The sequence below is a fragment of the Colobus angolensis genome, unplaced genomic scaffold, assembly GCF_000951035.1.
Source record: "Colobus angolensis palliatus isolate OR3802 unplaced genomic scaffold, Cang.pa_1.0 Scaffold7, whole genome shotgun sequence".
In the NCBI taxonomy this organism is placed as follows: Eukaryota; Metazoa; Chordata; class Mammalia; order Primates; family Cercopithecidae; genus Colobus; species Colobus angolensis.
The window spans coordinates 14,593,751-14,614,154 of record NW_012120709.1 but is presented as its reverse complement, the minus strand read 5'-3'; the positions used below and the strand labels follow the sequence as shown (position 1 = coordinate 14,614,154).

The following is a 20,404-nucleotide window of genomic DNA, read 5'->3' as shown; positions in this document are numbered from 1 at the left end:
CTCTACTAAAAAATACAAAAAAACTAGCCGGGCGAGGTGGTGGGCGCCTGTAGTCCCAGCTACTCCGGAGGCTGAGGCAGGAGAATAGCGTGAACCCGGGAGGCGGAGCTTGCAGTGAGCTGAGAATGGGCCACTGCACTCCAGCCTGGGCAGCAGAGCAAGACTCCGTCCCAAAAAAAAAGAAAAAAGAAAGAAAACAGGTTTAAAAACTGGCAAGTCCTTGACCACAAATATGCAGAGCAGCAGGGACTCTTGTTTGTTACTGGTAAGAATTAAAAATTATACAGTTGCTTTTGAAAACAGTTTGACATTTGCTTATATGATTAAGCATATACTCCCCATGTGAACCAACATTCACATAACCCAAATCAGTTGAAAAACTTGTGTTCACACAAAAACCTAGACACTGGTGTTTGCTTATAGTGCCTGAAAACTGAAAACAGGCCAAGTGTGGTGGCTCACACCTGTAATCCCAGCACTTTGGGAGGGCAAGGCAAGCGGATAGCGAAGTCAAGAGTTCGAGACCATCCTGGCCAACATAGTGAAACCCCGTCTCTACTATAAATACAAAACTTAGCCAGGCATGATGATGCATGCCTGTAGTCCCAGCTACTCGGGAGGCTGAGGCAGGAGAATTGCTTGAACCTGGGAGATGGAGGTTTTGGCGAGCCGAGACTGTGCCATTGCACTCCAGCCTGAGCAACAGAGCAAGACTCCATCTCAAAAAAAAAAAAACTGAAAACAGGCCAGGCATGATGGCTCACACATTTAATCCCAGCACTTTGGGAGGCTGAGGCAGGAACATGGCTTGAAGCCAGGAGTTCAAGGCTGTAGTGAGCTGTGAGCAGCCACTGTACTCCAGCCTGTGTTACAGAGCAAGACCCTGTCTCTAAAAAAAAAAAAAAAAAATTTAAAAACTAGTGACATCCAAGATGTCTTTCAAAAAGCGACAAACTCTGATGTGTTCATAACAAAGCAATACTACTACTCAGCAATAAAAAGCAACATGCTGTTCGCACAATAACATGGATGAATATTAAATAAATCCTTCTAATTTTTTCTAATTTCTTCTAAATTAACAATTCTGAACAAATAACAAATTGTAGATAGTGGGAGCCAGATTCCTCACTGTGTGAGAAAGAAGATATAAAGAAGCATAATAATGAAACCAGTGGTGTTGGGTTATAATCTGAGACATTAGTATGACACTGTGGTTATTTTAATATATATACAGATAGATACAGAAATACAAATGCTTGTGTATATGCGTTTGTACATGTATGTGTAGCTGTCTGCTGAGAGGGTCTAGAAGCAGTAATACCCAAGTAGCTATAATGTCCTAGTCAAACGGGCAAGATTCTTTCGAAGCTTGGATGCAAACTCTAATGTCAGTGGCTATTTTCATTTTCGATTACCTGCTTCTTTACCCTTTCCTCATCAGCTACTCTGCAGTTAGATCTTTTATTAACTTGGATGGTGGAGTCTTTTCTTGTGAGAAATTATTGGTAGTATTATACAATTTTGGTAATATTTGATCTTTTTCTTTTCAGTCCTTATTTGGAAAAAACTTGACAACAATTTTAAATGAGTATGTAGCTATGAAAACAAAAGGTAAGAGTTCTGATTTGGAGTTTTTTTGCTAATGTTTACAATATTTATCTACTTGATTTAGTTAAAAATAATTTTTAAAGGTGTCTCATAAAAGCCTTGAGAAAACTTGTCTCCATTGTGATGAGATAAATTTTTCTGGGACACATCTAATTTGTTTGTGGGTTTTGTTTTTTGTTTGTTTGTTTTTGAGACGGAGTTTCGCTCTTGTTCAGGCTGGAGTGTAATGGCATGATCTCGGCTCACTGCAACCTCCAGCTCCTGGATTCAAGCTGTTCTCCTCCATCAGCCTCCCAAGTAGCTGAGATTACAGGCCTGCACCACCATGCCCGGCTAATTTTGTATTTTTAGTAGCGGCGGGGTTTCTCCATGTTGGTCAGGCTGGTCTCGAGCTCCTGACCTCAGATGATCTGTCACCTCGGTCTCCCAAAGTGTTGGGATTACAAGTATGAGCCAGTGCCCCTGGCCATTTGTTTGTGTTTATATTGAGTGATACATAAATTGCAACAATGTTTATATTAGCAAAAATAACCCAAAAATTATCTTTAAAAAATATGTAAAATAAAACTCTTACCTGTGTTATCTATACTGATAAACAGACATCACTATGTGTTAAAAAGTTTTAAACTGACGTTTTAATTTTAATTCTATGTAGTAAGTCTGAACATAGAAGCCAGTCATAAACTGGCTTATAGTTACCAGCATATAAAATTCTACTTGCCTTAATTAAGGATGTTTTAGAGAAAAAGTTTTGACTGCTTATTCTCTAATATTGATTATTTTCAATGGCTTACAATATTAACAAAACAATTAGCATGAAACAATTTGCATAAGATAACATAAAAAGAAGCTTGACCTTTTTTGACATTGTCACTGTGTATAAGCTTTGTGCTATGTGCTTTCATATGGTTTTTTTCCTCATTTAATATTTTGTTTGTTTTGTTTGTTTGTTTGAGACGGGAGTATCTCTCTGTTGCCCAGGCTGGAGCGCAATGGCGCTATCTCGGCTCACCGCAACCTCCGCTTCCTGGGTTCAAGCAATTCTCCTCTCTGGGACTATAGGCGCACGCCACTATGCCTAGCTAATTTTTATGGTTTTAGGAGAGACAGGGTTTCACTATGTTGGCCAGGCTGGTCTCGAACTCCTGACCTCATCGTCTACCCACCTCGGCCTCCCAAAGTGCTAGGATTACAGGCGTGAGCCATCATGCTTGGCCTCTCATTTAGTCTTTAGAATAACCCAGTGAGAGATATTGTTTAAAGCCATTTTTAAATATGAGAAAATTGAGGATTAAATTTCCACACTTACAAGGAATTTGCATAACCTTTATGATAATTATTATAAGACAAATTATTTTAATTCACTTTCATATGTCATATGATATCAGACAGAACAAAGATCAAAAAAAGTGTTTCTCCCTTTTTTAATAAAATGAAGGTGTAAAATTATTGGCCAAAAAATGCTCAGAGATTTTACAGATATCCATTTCTACTCATATCATACCTGATACTCAGTGGCTTTAGAAGAGAAAGCAACCTTATTATAGCTTTGCAAGCTGTTTTACAAAATAGATTTATTTCTCATTTTCCAACATACTGTCAATAATTGAGAAACAAGATTTTTTTGTGTGTCTTTGTTCAAAATGAATGATGAAATTTCTTCACCTGGGTTTATTAAGAACCTTTTCCTCCTGTGATTTAGAAACATCAAATAATGTCCCAGCAATAATGTCATCTTTATGGAAGAAATTGGACCATACACTTTCTCAGATCAGGTAATAAAGCTATTAGAATGTGCCTAATGATTTCGGAATGCAAATACACTTTGGGTTTAAATCTTCTTAAGACCTACACAGTGTACTTATGTAACACTTATGCAGTTTTGAAATTACTCTAGAGGTTGCTGGTACTGTGGAGACTACTGACTGACATAATTTAAAATAAATAGCATACTTTTAATAAAATATTTAGAAAACTAAGCTATGTAGTAGTTTAATGACATTTCTAAGTTTCCATAGCAATTTAGAGGCAGATACATTGTTGGAATACAAATCACCTAATCCCAGGCCACTGTGAATTCCCTTAGGCAGCTGTCTCTATTAAATATTCACAGAATTGATGCATTGAACCCATGCCCACTTGATTTCTTAACTTGAAATAAGCTTGAAGAAAAATGCTAATTCTGAAATCTTACGGTATCAATTTTATGAAAATCTCATATTTGACTATAGAATTGGTTATGAAAACCATAGTCTCTTAACCTTTCTTTGAGAGCTATAAGTGACTACCCCACCCAACTTCAGCATGGGTTTCATTTTCTTTCTCTGCTTAAACTGCTAAAATGGCTCCAAATGCTTTCTACTTAACTCTGGACCACATCTTACTTGATAGTCTTTTCTTTATATTTCTCTTTCCTGACTCGAGTTTTGTGGATCTTGTTGGAGACTTACTTGACATATTTTTTATGATAATGGCACGGTGTCTGTGACTTTATCGAATAAAGGGGTGGGCCATTCTGATTCATACTAAAATAACTTGCACTGTGAATTTTTCCGTATTTGTTTGCATCTTCTTTAGGGGTTCAATAAAATAATTTCATAGCCATAAATTTGATAAAAGCTGAATGTCCTCTGACATTAACTTGGGGTTTCCAAAGTATTTATATATGGAGTCATGGAAAATCAGAATTTCTCTATGGGAAGGCATCTCTGTAATTGTGAAAGATAATAAAAAATGTATACTTTGTATATTCTTACTTAAAAATGTAATATGCAGAGTTTCTAAAGTTAAATTATATTCTTTTTATTTTTTGAAGAGGTAGGGTCTCACTCTGTTACCCAAGCTGGAGTGCAGTGGTGTGATCATAGCTCTCGTAGCCTTGAACGCCTCAGCTCAAAAGTTTCTCCCACCTCAGCCTCCCAAGTACCTAGGACTACAGGCGCGTGCCACCTGGCTAATTTTTATTTCATTTCGTGGAGACAGTGTTGCTGTGGTCCTCAGGCTGGTCATGAACTCTCAGCCTCAATTGATCCTCTCACCTCAGCCCCCCAACGCGCTGGGATTACAGGCATGAACCACCGTACCCAGCCCAGATTGCATTCTTAATGTAATGTCAAGGCACTCTAACGCATATTACATTGGATAGAAACTTGTTAATTAAAATTATATGTGTTGTGAGTGTGTCTACATGCCACTATTTTTCTCCTAAAGCAAATCAGAGTTGCTTACCCAAAAAATGTGTTTGTCTTTTTTGTCTGAGAGAGATTTTTTGCTTTTTACCTCATAACTAACTTCAGGTCTGACTGTAACTAAATCATAGTGGATGTCGGCAACAAAAATTTTTTGATGGATAACTACTTTGTTTTCTTTGTTAGGAGCATGCAAAGTTCCCCAAGGTTTGCTGGCAGTCAGAGAGGTTGGTATCCAACTTTAAACAATGTTCACAATTACTTCAAACTTACACTATCAGATGAACATTTTAATTCATTATACACATGTGCTGAGTGTATATTTTGCTTAAAGTACTGTTTTTCTTTGTTTTTTTGTTTGTTTGTTTTTGTTTCTTGAAATGGTGTCTCGCTCTGTTGCCCAGGCTGGAGTGCAATGACATGATCTCAGCTCACCACAACCTCCACCTCCTGGGTTCAAGCGATTCTCCTGCCTTAGCCTCCCGAGTAGCTGGGGCTACAAGCGTGTGCCACCACACCCAGCTAATTTTTTTTTAATTTTTTAATAATTATTTTTTGTATTTTTTTTGTAATTTTTTTGTATTTTGCCATGTTAACCAGAATGGTCTCAATCTCCTGACCTCGTGGTCTGCCTGCCTCAGCCTCCCAAAGTGCTGGGATTACAGGCGTGAGCCACTGCACCTGTCCAAACTACCTTTTTTCTAAGTACAGTTATGTTAATTAATATTTTCATTTATCATAAAAATATTTTGTAAATACTCCCTACATTTCATATAGACTCATGTAGAATGTTTTCATTCTCATGAGTTTAGGTTTATTAATTCATGGGGATAATTATCAATATGAATTATTGCAGAACAAATATAATCTTGGATTTATAAAACTTGAGCGTATTCATTTTAGTTTCTTCTGAAAGTCACATAAATTTAGTTGATATATTTAGGGGTCATTCTTCAGTCTGTTGATGTAACATGTTATATAATAGGATGCATAATATTGACTTCTTATAATTCCCAAACTACCCTGACATTGAATTTGTTTTTTAAATGCTTATATGTTTCAGCCCGAACAAGAACTGGAATTGCAGAAATCAAACGGCAGAGAAAGCTTGCATCTCAAACAGCTCCAGCCAGTGCAGAGTTGCTCACTTTACCTTACCTTTCAGGACAGTTTACCACTTCTTCTTCCACAGGTACACAAGTTACTCGACCAAGTGGCCAAATTTCAGATCCATCGAGGTCATATTTTGTAGTGGTCAACCATTCACAGTCACAAGATACTGTAACTAGTAAGTTTACTTTTTGTTCTCTTAAATTTTGTTGTTAATGAAATCATATGAATGAGATAATATACTAATGTCTTTACACTCATAGTGTAAAATTATGCCCCCCCCCGCCAAAAAAAAAAGATGAGAGAGACTAAAAGTGGAACAGACTTCTAGATTTGCTGTAAGCATATAAAATCTTTAAGGCATTTTAATCTAGGATTCATCCTATTTCTACTCTAACTGAAGTCCACCTTGAACTCTCTAATTCTCCATTTTTGGCATTAAGAGAAAAGGACCTTGTTGTGTTTGATTTTAAATGGAATGTACATTATATTTTCTACCTCCTTGCCTTTGATGATGTCAGTCTGTCCTCCTGGAATGAGGAATGCCTTTCCACTTCTCTATCTTTACATGTTAGAAATCCTACATATGCCTGGCTGAACCTTAGAGTTAGGAATATCCTTAGAGAGTGTGTGGTGTATCTTATTTGTTGCATACTTGAAGCTTTTGAAAACACATGATAGTAAGGGATAAGAAGCTAGTTAATAACAGAGTTGGGATTAGAATTCAGGAGTTAGCACTCTCAGTTCACAAACCAATTATCTTTCTGTGCAGTTAAAATTTATTGTCATCAAGATCTCCCCCATTTTCACCTTTTCCAAATCCTTTTCTACACCCAGAATGCTTAGTTTATACTTCTTAAACTTTTTCCATTCTACCATATTATTTTTTGTTGAGACTATACTGTACTTTGGATTTTATTGTAAAACCTTAAGGCATAAAGACTATGTTTTATTGATCTTAATATCTTTTCCCATGCTTTATACATGGTAGGCACTCAGTACATGTTAATTGAATTTAACATAAAATAATAATGACTATTTAAAGCTTTTTATCCCATTACAAGTTTAGAAAACTATTCCATTTCTTTGGCTTACTGTTATGTTTTCTTGAAATACAGCTGGAGAAGCTTTAAACGTCATTCCTGGTGCTCAGGAAAAGAAAGCACATGCCAGTTTAATGTCTCCTGGTAGACGCAAAAGGTAAATGCTTTTTAAAAGAGACAAGTTACCCGTATCCATTAAAAAAAAAATTATATCAGGATACTTACATTGTGAATAAACTAATAAGACCAGATTATGTTCTGATCTGTTATTAGAACTATTCCGAAATACATTGTCTTTCTTCACATTCTAACCCGCCTGAAATTGGGTTGCATCTCTCAATTAATGGCATATCACTGTTTCATGGGAAATATGTTTATTCTGTAATTGTATATAAAATAATGATATATCTTACAAATGATGTTATCCCAGGTTTTTGAAGTCCATGTTTTTTAACCAAATGTAAATAATACCATTATGTTCTATGCTGCACACACATTTAAAGTCCTAAGATCAATTGATGGAATTTTTCCAGGCACAATCTTTGAGAAAAGTGTTTTTCTGTCTTACCCTGTGTGTCTTTGTTTGAAGGATATTTTTTAAAAGAAATAGTAGTTTTAAAATGTTTCTTCTGGTTTCTTAGTTGCCAAGCCCTGGATATTTTTGTTAGAGTTTTTACTTTTGGTTGTCTTTCATTCAAGACTGACCTCAGCCTCCTTTGTTGGAGCCTTTCTCACTTCACCATATAAAATAACAAACAGTAATATCGATTTATTTATTTTTAGAGATAGGGCCTTGCTGTCTTGGCCAGGCTGGAGTATAGTGGTGCAATCATAACTCATTGCAGCCTCGAACTTGTGGGCTCAGAAGATCCTCCCACCTTAGCCTCCCCAGTAGCCAGCACCACAGGCACATGCCACCACACCCAGCTAATTTTTTTATTTTTTGTAAAGATGGGGGTCTCACTTTGTTGCCCAGGCTAGTCTCAAACTCCTGGCTTCAAGTGATCTTCCCACCTTGGCCTCCCAAATTGCTGGGATTACAGATGTGAGCCACCATGCGCAGCCATAAAAGAGCAATATTAATATTTAACATTTATAGGAACCTTGACTTTTTAAATAAAGTCTTTATATATACTTTATTTCATTCCATTCTTTAGTAAACCCAGTAATGCAGTTGGTCATTATAAAGTGGGTTAGAGAGTCAGAGCTTGCTGTGCTTCAGACCGCATAGGTAGTAAGTGGTAAAGCTAGACTTCAAACTCATTTTTTTGAATCCAAGACTACTAATACTTTTTGTACTTCCCTTTGTTCCTACCACAAATAGAGAATATACAGTTGACCATGAACAACACGGGTTTGAACTACATGGGTTCATTTATACTCAAGTTTTTTTCAACCAAACACAGATTGAAAATTTAGTAGTAAAACCTACCTAGATGCAGTGTGCTGACTTTTTGAGTACATGGGCTTCCTGGTGCAGACTGTAGGACTTGAGTACATGTGGATTTTGGTATCCTTGGGGGTCCTGAAACCAGCCCCCTACAGATACAGGGACAACTGTATCTGTTCTGCTATGGTGATCTTAAAATTTATGTCTGTATATGTATTTATCTTTAAATCCGTTAAACATAGTGGTTAAAAGAAAACCTTTTAAAATGTGTTTCAGTGAATCTCAGAGAAAAAGTACCACTTTGTCTGGCCCTCATTCAACAATACGGAATTTCCAAGATCCAAACGCATTTGCAGTAGAAAAAGTAAGTGACTCTGCCAAACTTTGCAACTTAAAATATTCCTGAGTTAAAAAATACAGATATATACACAAATGTATGTATATATGTATCAAATAAAGAAACAGGGGTAAGTTTATAGGTATCTATAAATACATTGTTGTTGTTGGATCATTTAATAAAATACTGGCCAGGTGCTGTGGCAAACACCTGTAATCCCAGCACTTTGGGAAGCTGAGGCAGGCAGATTGCTTGAGCTCAGGAGTTCAAGACCAACCTGGGCAACATGGTAAAATCCCGTCTCTACAAAAAATACAAAAATTGGCTAGGTGTAGTAGTGCTTGTCTGTAGTCCTCGCTGCTTGGGAGGCTGAGATGGGAGGATTGCTTGAGCCTGGGAGGTCGAGGCTGCAGCGAACCATGATCATACCACAACACTCAAGCTTGGGTGACAGAGTGAGACCCTGTCTCAAAAAAAAAAAAAAAAAAAAAAACATCTAGTGAGTAGTGGCTTATACCTGTAATCCCAGCACTTTGAGAGGCCAAGGGGAGCCGATCTCTTGAGGCCAGGAATTCAAGACCAGCCTGGCCAACTATCTCTACTAAAAATACAAAAATTAGCTGGGTGTGATGGCACACGCCCATAATCCCAGCTACTATTCAGGAGGCTGAGGCACAAGAATTGCTTGAACTGGGAGGTGGAGGTTGCAGTGAACTGAGATCGTGCCACTGCACTCCAGCCTGGGCTACAGAGGGACACTGTAAAAATAGGGCATTTACTGGGGTTTGATGATGAGTGTGGAAGTATATAAGAAAGAGTTGGTGAAAGATCTGTGAAAACATTTGCAAGTTATAGTGTTGTATTCAGGTATTAATATGGAGGGAGCCACCACAACTTCTGAGTTTCCATTTAGGTTTATTAAAACTATCCAACTCTTAACCGGTTTGTTCTTTTCTAATAATATTAAGTAGCAGAATACTCTTTATTGTCCTTTTGCTAACAGTGGCTTTCTTTTCCAGCAAATGGTTATTGAAAATGCGCGAGAAAAAATACTAAGCAACAAATCTCTTCAAGAAAAGCTAGCAGAAAACATAAATAAATTTTTAACTAGGTAAGCTGTATATGTTTAAAATGCCTAATTGTTTTTGCCTAATCGCATAACTATAATGAAGATTTTTCTTTCTTTATTAACAGTGATAACAATATTGCCCAAGTACCTAAGCAAACAGATAACAACCCTACGGAGCCAGAGACTTCAATTGATGAATTCCTAGGACTTCCGGTATGGGTGGTTGGGGTGCACATGTGTGCGTGTGTGTTAGTTATACTTAAGATTGATGGTATTTTGGTTTCATTTCAAAACCATTGCCAACATAAGATGTTATGATTTGCCATCTAATTAGATAAAATGATTTACAATAGTAAGATCAAACTTTTCTTCATTCATTGAATGTAATCTATTCCTGAAAAACACATCGGATGATGACTTAAAATAGAATCTATATTGCATCCACAGTCATGAATTCCTAAGTATTTAATACTTAAAAATTGGTTAGTGGGTACATTTGTGTGTAATAAACAGTAATACAGTGTTTATATAAATTAAATTTCTTCTGCACTGCTACAAATTGTATAATACTTTAGAGAAACAATGAAATGATATATTAAAGATATGTAATGGGGCCAGGCACAGTGGCTCAATGCCTGTTATCCCAGCACTTTGGAAGGCCAAGGAGGGCAGATCACTTAAGGCCAGGAATTCGAGACCATCCTGACCAACATTGGTGAAATCCCATCGCTACCAAAAATACAAAAATTAGATGGGCATCATGACACGTGCTTGTTATCCCAGCAGCTCAGGTGGCTGAAGCAGGAGCATCCTTGAATCCAGGAGGCGAAGGTTGCAGTGAGCGGAGATCGCACCACTGCTCTCCAGCCTGGGCGACAGAGTGAGACCCTGTCTCAAAAAAATAAGAAAAAAAGATATCTAATGAATCCAAGTAATAGTTAACTAAATAAAATGAACAAGACTTTTTTTTTTTTTTTTTTGAGACAGAGTCTCTGTTTCCCAGGCTGGAGTGCAGTGGCACAGTGTCAGCTCACTGCAAACTCTGCCTCCTGGGTTCACACCATTCTCCTGCCTCAGCCTCCCGAGTAGCTGGACTACAGGCACCCACCTCCACACCTGGCCAATTTTTTTGTATTTTTAGTAGAGACAGGGTTTCACTGTGTTAGCCAGGATGGTCTCCATCTCCTGACCTCGTGATCCACCCACCTCGGTCTTCCAAAGTGCTGGGATTACAGGCGTGAGCCACCATGCCCAGCCAATAAGATGAACAAGACCTTTCTAAAAAGAAAGATTGTTAACCAAATGACAGTTTGCCTGTGAGGCTTAATACTAAGAGAAGAAAGATGGGGACAGTGGTCACTGTTGCTATTCATTGGTAGTAAATACAAAGGAGAGTGAGCTAGTAAGGGAGAAATATAACAGTCTATGTTTTAAGATTTGTTGTGCCAGGTGCAGTGGTTCACGCCTGTAATCCCAGAACTTTGGGAGGCCGAGATGGGCGGATCACAAGGTCAGGAGATCGAGACCATCCTGGCTAACACAGTGAAACCCCGTCTCTACTAAAAATGCAAAAAATTAGCCGGGCGTGGCAGCGGGCACTTGTAGTCCCAGCTACTCGGGGGGCTGAGGCAGGAGAATGGCATGAACCCGGGAGGCGGAGCTTGCAGTGAGCCGAGAGATTGGGCTGCTGCACTCCAGCCTGGGTGACTGAGCGAGACTCTGTCTCAACAAAAAAAAAAAGGTTGGTTGATGTGCAACTATCCTTTAATATACTTTTTTTTTTTTTTTTTGAGATGGGGTCTCACTCTGTTGCCCAGGCTTGAGTGCAGTGACTCAATCATGGCTCACAGTAGCCTTGATCTCCCTGAGCTCAAGTGATAACTCCCACCTCAGCCTTCTCAGTAGCTGGGACTACAGGCACATGCCACCATGCTCAGATAATTTTTGGTTTTTGTTTGGTTTTGTTTGTTGAGATGGAGTATCGCTGGGTTGCCCAGGCTGGAGTGCAGTAGCACGATCTCTGCTCACTACAACCTCCGCCTCCCGAGTTCAAATGATTCTCTTGCCTCAGCCTCCCAAGTAGCTGGGATTATAGGCATGTGCCTCCACGCTTGGCTAATTTTTGTATTTTTAGTAGAGACTAGGTTTCACCATGTTGACCAGGATGGTCTTGAACTCCTGGCCTCAGGTGATCTGCCTGCCTCGGCCTCCCAAAGTGCTGGGATTACAGGTGTGAGCTACCTCACCTGACCCAAATACCCTTTTTGAAGAGCAGCTGCAATTGTGATTTTAGGACATCTTTTTACTTGGACCATTGGACAATGGAAATATTTTTATTGGCATGCCCATGTGAGTGTATTAGAGCAGGTTTTCTTTCAGTTGAATTCTGAGAAAGCCATTGAGCCCTTGAGTTGTGTTTCTCTTTGTCAGTTCTACCAGTACTTTTAAAAACCTCTCTTATCTTACCATTTAATAAATATGGGCCGGGCACAGTGGCTCATAGCTTTAATCCCAGCACTTTGAGAGGTCAAGGCAGGAGGATGCTTGAGCCCAGAGGTTCAAGACCAGCCTGGACAACATAATGAGACCTCATCTATACAAAAAATTTTTTAAAAAACTAGCCAGGTGTTGTTGCGTGCACCTGTTGTCCCAACTACTCGGGAGGCTGAAATGGGAAGATCACTTGAGCCTGGGTGCTTGAGGCTGCAGTGAGCTGTGATTTCACCACTACACTCCAGCCTGGGCAACAGAACAAGACACTGTCTCAAAATCAAAAAACAAATATGTATGCTCTGTTCTAAGTTTTTGTATCCTCCAACTTTTTGCTTATTGTTTCTCTACATCAGATGCTTACCATAATCCGGGTACTTTGTTAAATACTGTGAAGGATTGTAAGAAAGTAAAGGCACAACCTACTGTTCTTGGTTGTTCATAATACTGTATTTGTAGAAAGTTAAGAATTAAGATTTAGCTGGGTGCGGTGGCTCACGCCTGTAATCCCAGGAGTTTGGGAGGCTGAGGCAGGTGGATCACCTGAGTTCAGGAGTTGGAGACCAGCCTGTCCAACATGGTGAAACCCCACCTCTACCAAAAATTAGCTAGATGTGGTGGTGCGCACCTGTAGTCCCAGCTACTCAGAAGGCTGAGGTGGAGAATCGCTTGAACCCAGGAGGCGGAGTTGCAGCGAGACGAGGTCGCTCCGCTGCACTCCAGCTTAGGCGACAGAGTGAGACTCCATCTCAAAACTAAAAAAAAAGAATTAAGATTTAACTAATAGTTTTTAAGACAGTATAGGGAATTTTGTAACAGAAATTCCAAAAGGCTCAAGAAGTAGCACCAGGACGTCTGAAAGTGCCTCTTAAAGCTGAGGCTACAAACAGGATAATAAGGTGCAAAATTAAGGAAGGAGTTAAACCCTCTATCTACTCCCTGTTTCTCATGCTCCCCCAGAAACACTTGTCAGTCATGAGCCCTCACAGCAAGAAATCTGACTAACTCAAAACAAAAGAACTAAAAATACAAATGGTTCCTACAACATTATTCCATGGCTTAGCTTGTAGTTGACAGGCTCACCCCTGCCATTGGTACGGGGCTTTTGAGGTAGGTTTTGGCATGTTAGTTTTAAAGCTGAATAGATAAGGATTGGCAACATTGAAAGCATTTTACATGAAGAACCCATAGCAGACAGATAAAAGGGATAAAATAGGTATATATTGAAGGACCTATAAAGCAGTCTACAATAGAATAATGTAAAGAAAGTAGATTATAGAACTTTATAGTATGGGCCAGGCACAGTAACTCATGGCTATAGTCCCAGCAGTTTGGGAGGCTGAGGTGAGTGGGTCGCTTGAACCCAGGAGTTCAAGACCAGCCTGGGCAACATGGTGAAACCCCATCTCTACCAAAAATATGAAAATTAGCTGGGTGTGGTGGCACATGTGTAGTTTCAACTACTCAGAAGGGTGAGGTGAGAGGATCACCTGAGCCTGGGATGTCAAGGCTGCAGTGAACTGTGCGCCACTGCATTCCACTCCAGCTTGGGTGACAGAGTGACACCCTGTCTCAAAAAAAAAAAAAACTTTATAGTATACTATTACTTCCATTTATATACATATATTCATTTTATATCATTTTAATGTTTAGGAATATATTCACCAAAGTTCTTACCTCTAAGAAGTAGGATTAGGAAACCGTCACCTTCTATCTAGTTTTGTTTTAATTTGTTTTAAATGAGCATATCATTGGAAATTGTCTTGGAGTGGGGGGAATGCTACTACATAAAAAGTCAAAAATAGTCAAGTGTCTGCTAATTATTTTGCTGGTATTAAATCATATTATTCAAACTGGGCACAGTGGCCCACGTCTATAATCCGAGTGCTCTGGGAGGCTGAGGCGAGAAGATCACTTGAGCCCAAGAGTTCAGGACTAGCCTGGGCAATGTAGCAACCCCATCTCTACCAAAAATAAAATAAAATAAAATAAGCTGGGCATAATGGTGCACCTGTAGTCCCAGCTACTCAAGAGGCTGAAGCAGGAGCATCAGTTGAGCCCAGGAATTTCAGATTATAGTGAGCTACAGTGACTATACCACTGTACCACTATACTCCAGCCTGGGCAAAAGAGTGAGACCTTGTTTCATATATACATACAGTATGTAAATATATATAAATTCAGTTAGAATCATGCCTTCACCCTACTCCTTTCTTGCAGAGTGAAATTCACATGTCTGAAGAAGCTATACAGGACATACTGGAACAGACAGAATCAGACCCAGCATTTCAGGCACTCTTTGATCTCTTTGACTATGGTAAGGAGACTATTTCAAGACAGAAAAAAAGGCTTCTCCAGTTTCTTTGGTAACTTAACTGGAGTGAATCAGCATTCCCCAGAGTATCTAAAAAAGTTCTTGTTTTCATTTCATCAGACATATGGATATGTTAAAGGAGTTTTTGTTGTTTTGTTTTTACCTGAGAAACTTCAGCTATTAAAGTGGAGAGTAGTTTTGTTTTTTATTTTTGTGGCGTTTTTGCCAGCTAACAGGGAATGTGTTGATGTTGACCACTATACAGATGTACTAAACACAATTGAATGGTACAAAGGGAATGCAAAAAACTGGCCATTGTCCTCAATCTTATGATTTAGTGCAGTAGTTCTCAAAGTATAGTCCTCCAAACCAACAATCTCAACATTATCTGAGAACTCGTTAGAAAATGCAAATTACTGGGCTAAAGTTTAAGAAACACCTATTTGGTGTAAAAATCTTTGTACTTGTAAATGATATTAAAAGCAGCATTTTTTAATAAAACCCTAAATCAAAGTTTAACATTTGCTTAATCACCCACAAGCTGTATTGATTGATGTTTATTTTTTGTTTTGGTCATTTAATTATTTGCCTATTCCCTTTTTAACAGGTAAAACAAAGAATAATAAAAATATATCACAAAGTATTTCCAGTCAACCTATGGAATCCAATCCCAGTATAGTCTTAGCAGATGAAACTAATCTAGCAGTTAAAGGTTCTTTTGAAACAGAAGAATCTGGTAAGAATTTGGTTTTGTTAATGTCATCAATCCAAATCTTAATATTCGTCTGAAAATTCAAAGGCAGAAAATACTAATTTGGAAGTAGAAGTTGTTCAGATTGTTAAAATCATTTTTGTATTTTTCTCTCCGTTAAAAACAATTATAAATCTTTGGTAGTTTGATTAAAAAGAAAATATAGGGTATTCATTCTTTTACTGTAAGCTTTTTTTGTTGGTGTGTTTTTGTTTCTTGAGATAAAGTCTCCCTCTTGTCATCCAAGCTGGAGTGCAGTGGCACAATCATAGCTCACTGCATGCAGCCTCAAACGATCCTCCGAACACTTTGGGAAGCAGAGGTGGCATTACAGGTGTGAGCCACCACACTTAACCTCATTCCTTTATAATTCAGTCTATTCTTGACATGTGCAATTTAGTATTAATGTTGTTCAGTTGCTCAAAAGTCTGTAACATTTATTTTTATTAAGGCACAGCTTTTTGCTCACCTGTTTTTAAATGTTATCACTGCTCCCACCACTAAAAAATCTGATGGCTTCCAATGTTCATTCACATCCTGTCCTTCAAGAATCTCAGACTACGTGTCTCCTTTAATTCTTCTGCCAACAATCAAGTCCAATTCTCCATTTCTTCTTAGCCTGAATTATAGTGGGTTGTGTTTTTGCAGTATATATTATGTCTAGAAGGTTGTGTTCTACCCTGTACAAAGTGAAACTTGAAATTCTGTTTTCTGAGAAAGTCTTCCTACTTCACTGAGGAACTGCTTATCCTGAATTTATGTGGCCTATATACAATTTCCACTGTTTTCCCCACAATAAGGATTCCGATGTGCTCTGTACTCAACAGCAAGTGTCACATTTAATAGAATTAGAGTAGTCCCCCCTTATCTGTGGGGGATATTTTCCAAGCCCCACAGCGGGTGCCTGAATTGGGTGGTACCAAAACCTATCAGTATTTACTGTTTTTTTCCGATTCAGGCATACCTATGGTAAAGTTTAATTTAAAATTAGGCACAATAAGAAATTAACAATAATAAAATGGGACAGTTATAACAGTATATTATAATAAAAGTTATGTGAATGTAGTCTTCCTCAATATCTTACTGTACTGTACCCATCTCTTTTTAGACTGTGGTTGACTGTAGGTAACTGAAACCACACGAAGCAAAACTGCAGATAATGGGAGACTGCTGTATATGCTAGTTGACATAAATTTTCTGGTTTTTTAAAAAGCATTTTTCATACTGATTCAAGTTAATGTTTTCTGTCCTAAATTGTGAATGCTGTATTGTTTTCTGAAACACTTTTTCCAGGCTGGGCACGGTGGCTCATGCCTGTAATCCCAGCACTTTGGGAGGCCAAGAAGGACAGATTCCTTAAGGTCAGGAATTGAGGACCAGCCTAGCCAATATGGTGAAACCCCGTCTCTACTAAAAATATAAAAATTAGCCAGGTGTAGTGGCGTGCGCCTGTGATCCCAGCTACTTAAGAGGCTGAAGCAGGAGAATCACATGAACCCGAGAGGCAGAGGCTGCAGTGAGCTGAGAATGGTACCACTGCGCTCTGGCCTGGGCGACAGGGCAAGACTGTGTCTCAAAAGAAAAAACGGAAATACTCTTTCCTCTTACTCATATCATACTCTGTTTATTTTTTAAGATCTTCTCATACAGTGCCTCCTTTATACTGCTTTCTCATGGTGCGCTTTGTTCCTATGCTTTACAGTTTTTACCATGCTTTCTTACGACTTTCTTTTCTATAGTTGGTTCCTTGACTAACCTCTCCAAGATTAGAGATTGGATCATTCATCTTTGTATCCCAGTAACAAAGCATGGTTGGTCTTCAGTAAATATATGTTTAATGTTAAAGAGTACACAATGAGATCGAGTGTCAATCATGCAAAATGTACTTGGCCCCATCTCACCTTTAAGAATATGTCAGATAAGTCAGGTGTGGTGGCTCATGTCTGTGACCCCAACACTTTGGGAGGCCAAGGCAGTAGATAAATTAAGGTCAGAAGAAATGTTAGAAGTTGAAAAGTTAAGTGTTTCAAAGTTTCATGTTTGGAGCCAGTATGTTTTTTACCTATTGAAATACTAGATTTTTTTAAACCTCTTTACTTTTTCCTTCTTTGTGTCATCTGTCTTCCAAGAAACTTAGAAAACAAATTGACACTTGTGTAAAAAGTCATCAGTCACTAGAAAGTACCTGTAAATTTTTTGATACTCAGTTAATGAGAAGCACAGCATATCAGACTTCCACTTACTGGTATGCAAAGATGAGTTATTTCCTTGGCAAAATAAGTTTTATAGCAAAGATGACTACCATAGAAGCTGAACATATTTACCTTATCTGCCTACCTGCCTGATATTTTGCAGATGGTCAGTCTGGTCAGCCACCATTTTGTACATCCTATCAGAATGACGACCCATTAAACGCTTTGAAGAATAGCAACAACCATGATGTGCTTAGACAGGAAGACCAGGAAAATTTTTCCCAAATAAGCTCCAGCATACAGAAAAAGGCCTTTAAAACAGCTGTACCCACTGAACAGAAATGTGACATTGACATTACCTTTGAGTCTGTGCCTAATTTGAATGACTTTAACCAAAGAGGGAATTCTAATGCTGCATGTAATCCACATTGTGCTGAATTATACACCAATCAGATGTCCACTGAAACTGAAATGGCTATAGAGATTGAAAAGAACTCTTTGTCTTCAAATGTACCAAGTGAATCTCAATTACAGCCTGATCAGCCTGATATACCAATAGCTTCATTTGTTTCACTTGGTTGTGAAGCTAACAATGAAAACTTAATTCTCTCTGGGAAAAGTTCTCAACTTTTATCCCAAGATACTTCATTAACTGGAAAGCCATCTAAAAAAAGTCAATTTTGTGAAAATTCTAATGATACAGTAAAACTTAAAACTACTTTTCATGGTTCCAAGTCACCAGATTCTAGTGAAATTCACAAGAGTAAAATAGAAATTAATGTGTTAGAACCAGTTATGTCACAGCTGTCAAACTGCCAAGATAATTCTTGTCTTCAAAGTGAAATACTACCTGTGTCTGTTGAAAGTTCACATGTAAATGTATCTGAACAACAAGTAGAAATTCATCTTCGAGATTCGCTCTCTTCTGCTAAACAACCATCTAATGATTCAACGTCTGCTGAGTTAAATCATACAGAAAATGAAGCTCAGCCATCCAAGTCTGAGAAGTCACAAGAGCCTTCATCTTCTGTAAAAGAAGAGAATACTATTTTTCTGTCTTTAGGTGGAAATGATAACTGTGAGAAAGTTGCAGTGATGCCTCCAGAAGGCACTCCTGTAGAAAACAGTCACTCTCTTCCTCCAGAATCTGTGTGTTCTTCAGTGGGAGATTCTCACCCTGAGTCCCAAAATACTGATGATAAACCTTCTAGCAACAACTCAGCAGAGATAGATGCATCAAATATCGTCTCTCTCAAAGTTATCATTAGTGATGATCCATTTGTTTCCTCAGATACTGAACTTACCAGTGCTGTTTCTAGTATTAATGGAGAAAACCTGCCAACTATAATCTTGTCTTCTCCTACTAAATCACCTGCTAAAAATGCAGAATTAGTTAAATGCCTGTCTTCAGAAGAAACTGTAGGTGCTGTTGTATATGCTGAAGTAGGGGATTCAGCCTCAATGGAACAGAGTCTTTTAGCATTCAAATCTGAAGACTCTGCGGTAAACAACACTCAGAATGAAGATGGCATTGCTTTTTCAGCAAATGTTACACCATGTGTTTCCAAGGATGGAGGATATATACAGTTGATGCCGACCACAAGCACAACTTTTGGCAATTCAAATAACATTCTGATAGCTACCTGTGTGACTGATCCAACAGCCTTAGGAACATCTGTGAGTCAGTCTAATGTAGTGGTGTTGCCTGGAAATTCTGCCCCTATGACTGCCCAACCTCTGCCACCTCAGTTACAGACACCACCAAGGTCAAACAGTGTTTTTGCTGTCAACCAAGCTGTGTCACCAAACTTTTCACAAGGTAACTTTAATAACATAGTTGAAATTCATTTCTCTGGGTTGGGATCTTAATTTCTTTTGTATGTGTTGTTATTGACTAGGAAGTAATAACTCATGGGTAGATGGTATGAGAAAAGATTCTGAAATTTGTGTTATGCTGCTTCTTTATGCTAGCTAATTCAAACTTTTTTTTTTTCTTAATCTAGTAAGCTGTGGGTTTTAGTGGGTTTTTTCCTTTTTTCTGTTCACAAATACTTCTCAATCTATGTGCTAATAAGTTACAAGAAACAGAAAAGACAGACTAATTCTTCACGTAGCTGTATAAAACCCAGTGTTGTGGGGGGTTTTTAAAAATAGCTCTTATAGTCATGGTCTTCAGGGAACTTACGTATTTGGAGAAACTTTCCAGAAAAACTTGAATTTCGGCCTGGTGTAGTGGCTCACGCCTGTAATCCCAGCACTTTGGGAGGCCGAGGTGGGGCGATCACCTGAGGTCAGGAGTTTGAGACCAGCCTCACCAACATAGTAAAACCCCATTTCTACTAAAAATACTAAAAAATGAGCCAGGCAGGTGGCAGGCGCCTGTAATCCCAACTACTCGGGAGGCTGAGGCAGGAGAATCTCTTGAACCTAGGTGAACCCAGGAAACAGGTTTCAGTGAGCCAAGATCGTGCCATTGCACTTCAGCCTGGGCAACAAGAGTGAGACTCTGTCTCAAAAAAAACAAAACTTGAATTTCTTCCTTTATAAAATCCTAAATTTTCACTGCCTTTCACCTTCTAGAATTGATCTCTGTCTTTAAAATCCTTTGTTTATGGCTGGGCACAGTGGCTCATGCCCGTAATCCCAGCACTTTGGGAGGCCGAGGTGGGCAGATCACCTGAGGTCAGGAGTTTGAGACCAGCCTGGCCAACATAGTGAAACCTCGTATCTACTAAAAATACAAAAATTAGCTGGGCATGGTGGTGGGCACCTGTAATCCCAGCTACTTGGGAGGCTGAGACAGAAGAATCGCTTGAAGCTGGGAGGCAGAGATTGCAGTGAGCCAAGACCAAGCCGCTGTACCCAGCCTGGGCAACAGAGTAAGACTCTGTCTCAAAAAAAAAAAAAAAAAA

The 20,404-nt window shown here is 38.7% G+C and overlaps 1 protein-coding gene across 2 annotated transcripts in view; it reads left to right on the top strand.

Annotated features, from left to right (window-relative positions):
- Positions 1-20,404, top strand: part of NPAT (nuclear protein, ataxia-telangiectasia locus) — a 64,660-nt gene that overhangs the window by 29,538 nt on the left and 14,718 nt on the right. For both annotated transcript variants that reach the window (XM_011926671.1, XM_011926670.1), the window contains 11 exons: positions 1,551-1,611; positions 3,311-3,383; positions 4,983-5,023; positions 5,860-6,084; positions 7,025-7,106; positions 8,616-8,703; positions 9,696-9,787; positions 9,871-9,958; positions 14,456-14,552; positions 15,157-15,285; positions 17,656-19,311. In XM_011926671.1, coding sequence (XP_011782061.1) covers positions 1,551-1,611; positions 3,311-3,383; positions 4,983-5,023; positions 5,860-6,084; positions 7,025-7,106; positions 8,616-8,703; positions 9,696-9,787; positions 9,871-9,958; positions 14,456-14,552; positions 15,157-15,285; positions 17,656-19,311 — 2,632 coding nt within the window. The remainder of the gene's footprint in view (positions 1-1,550; positions 1,612-3,310; positions 3,384-4,982; positions 5,024-5,859; positions 6,085-7,024; positions 7,107-8,615; positions 8,704-9,695; positions 9,788-9,870; positions 9,959-14,455; positions 14,553-15,156; positions 15,286-17,655; positions 19,312-20,404) is intronic.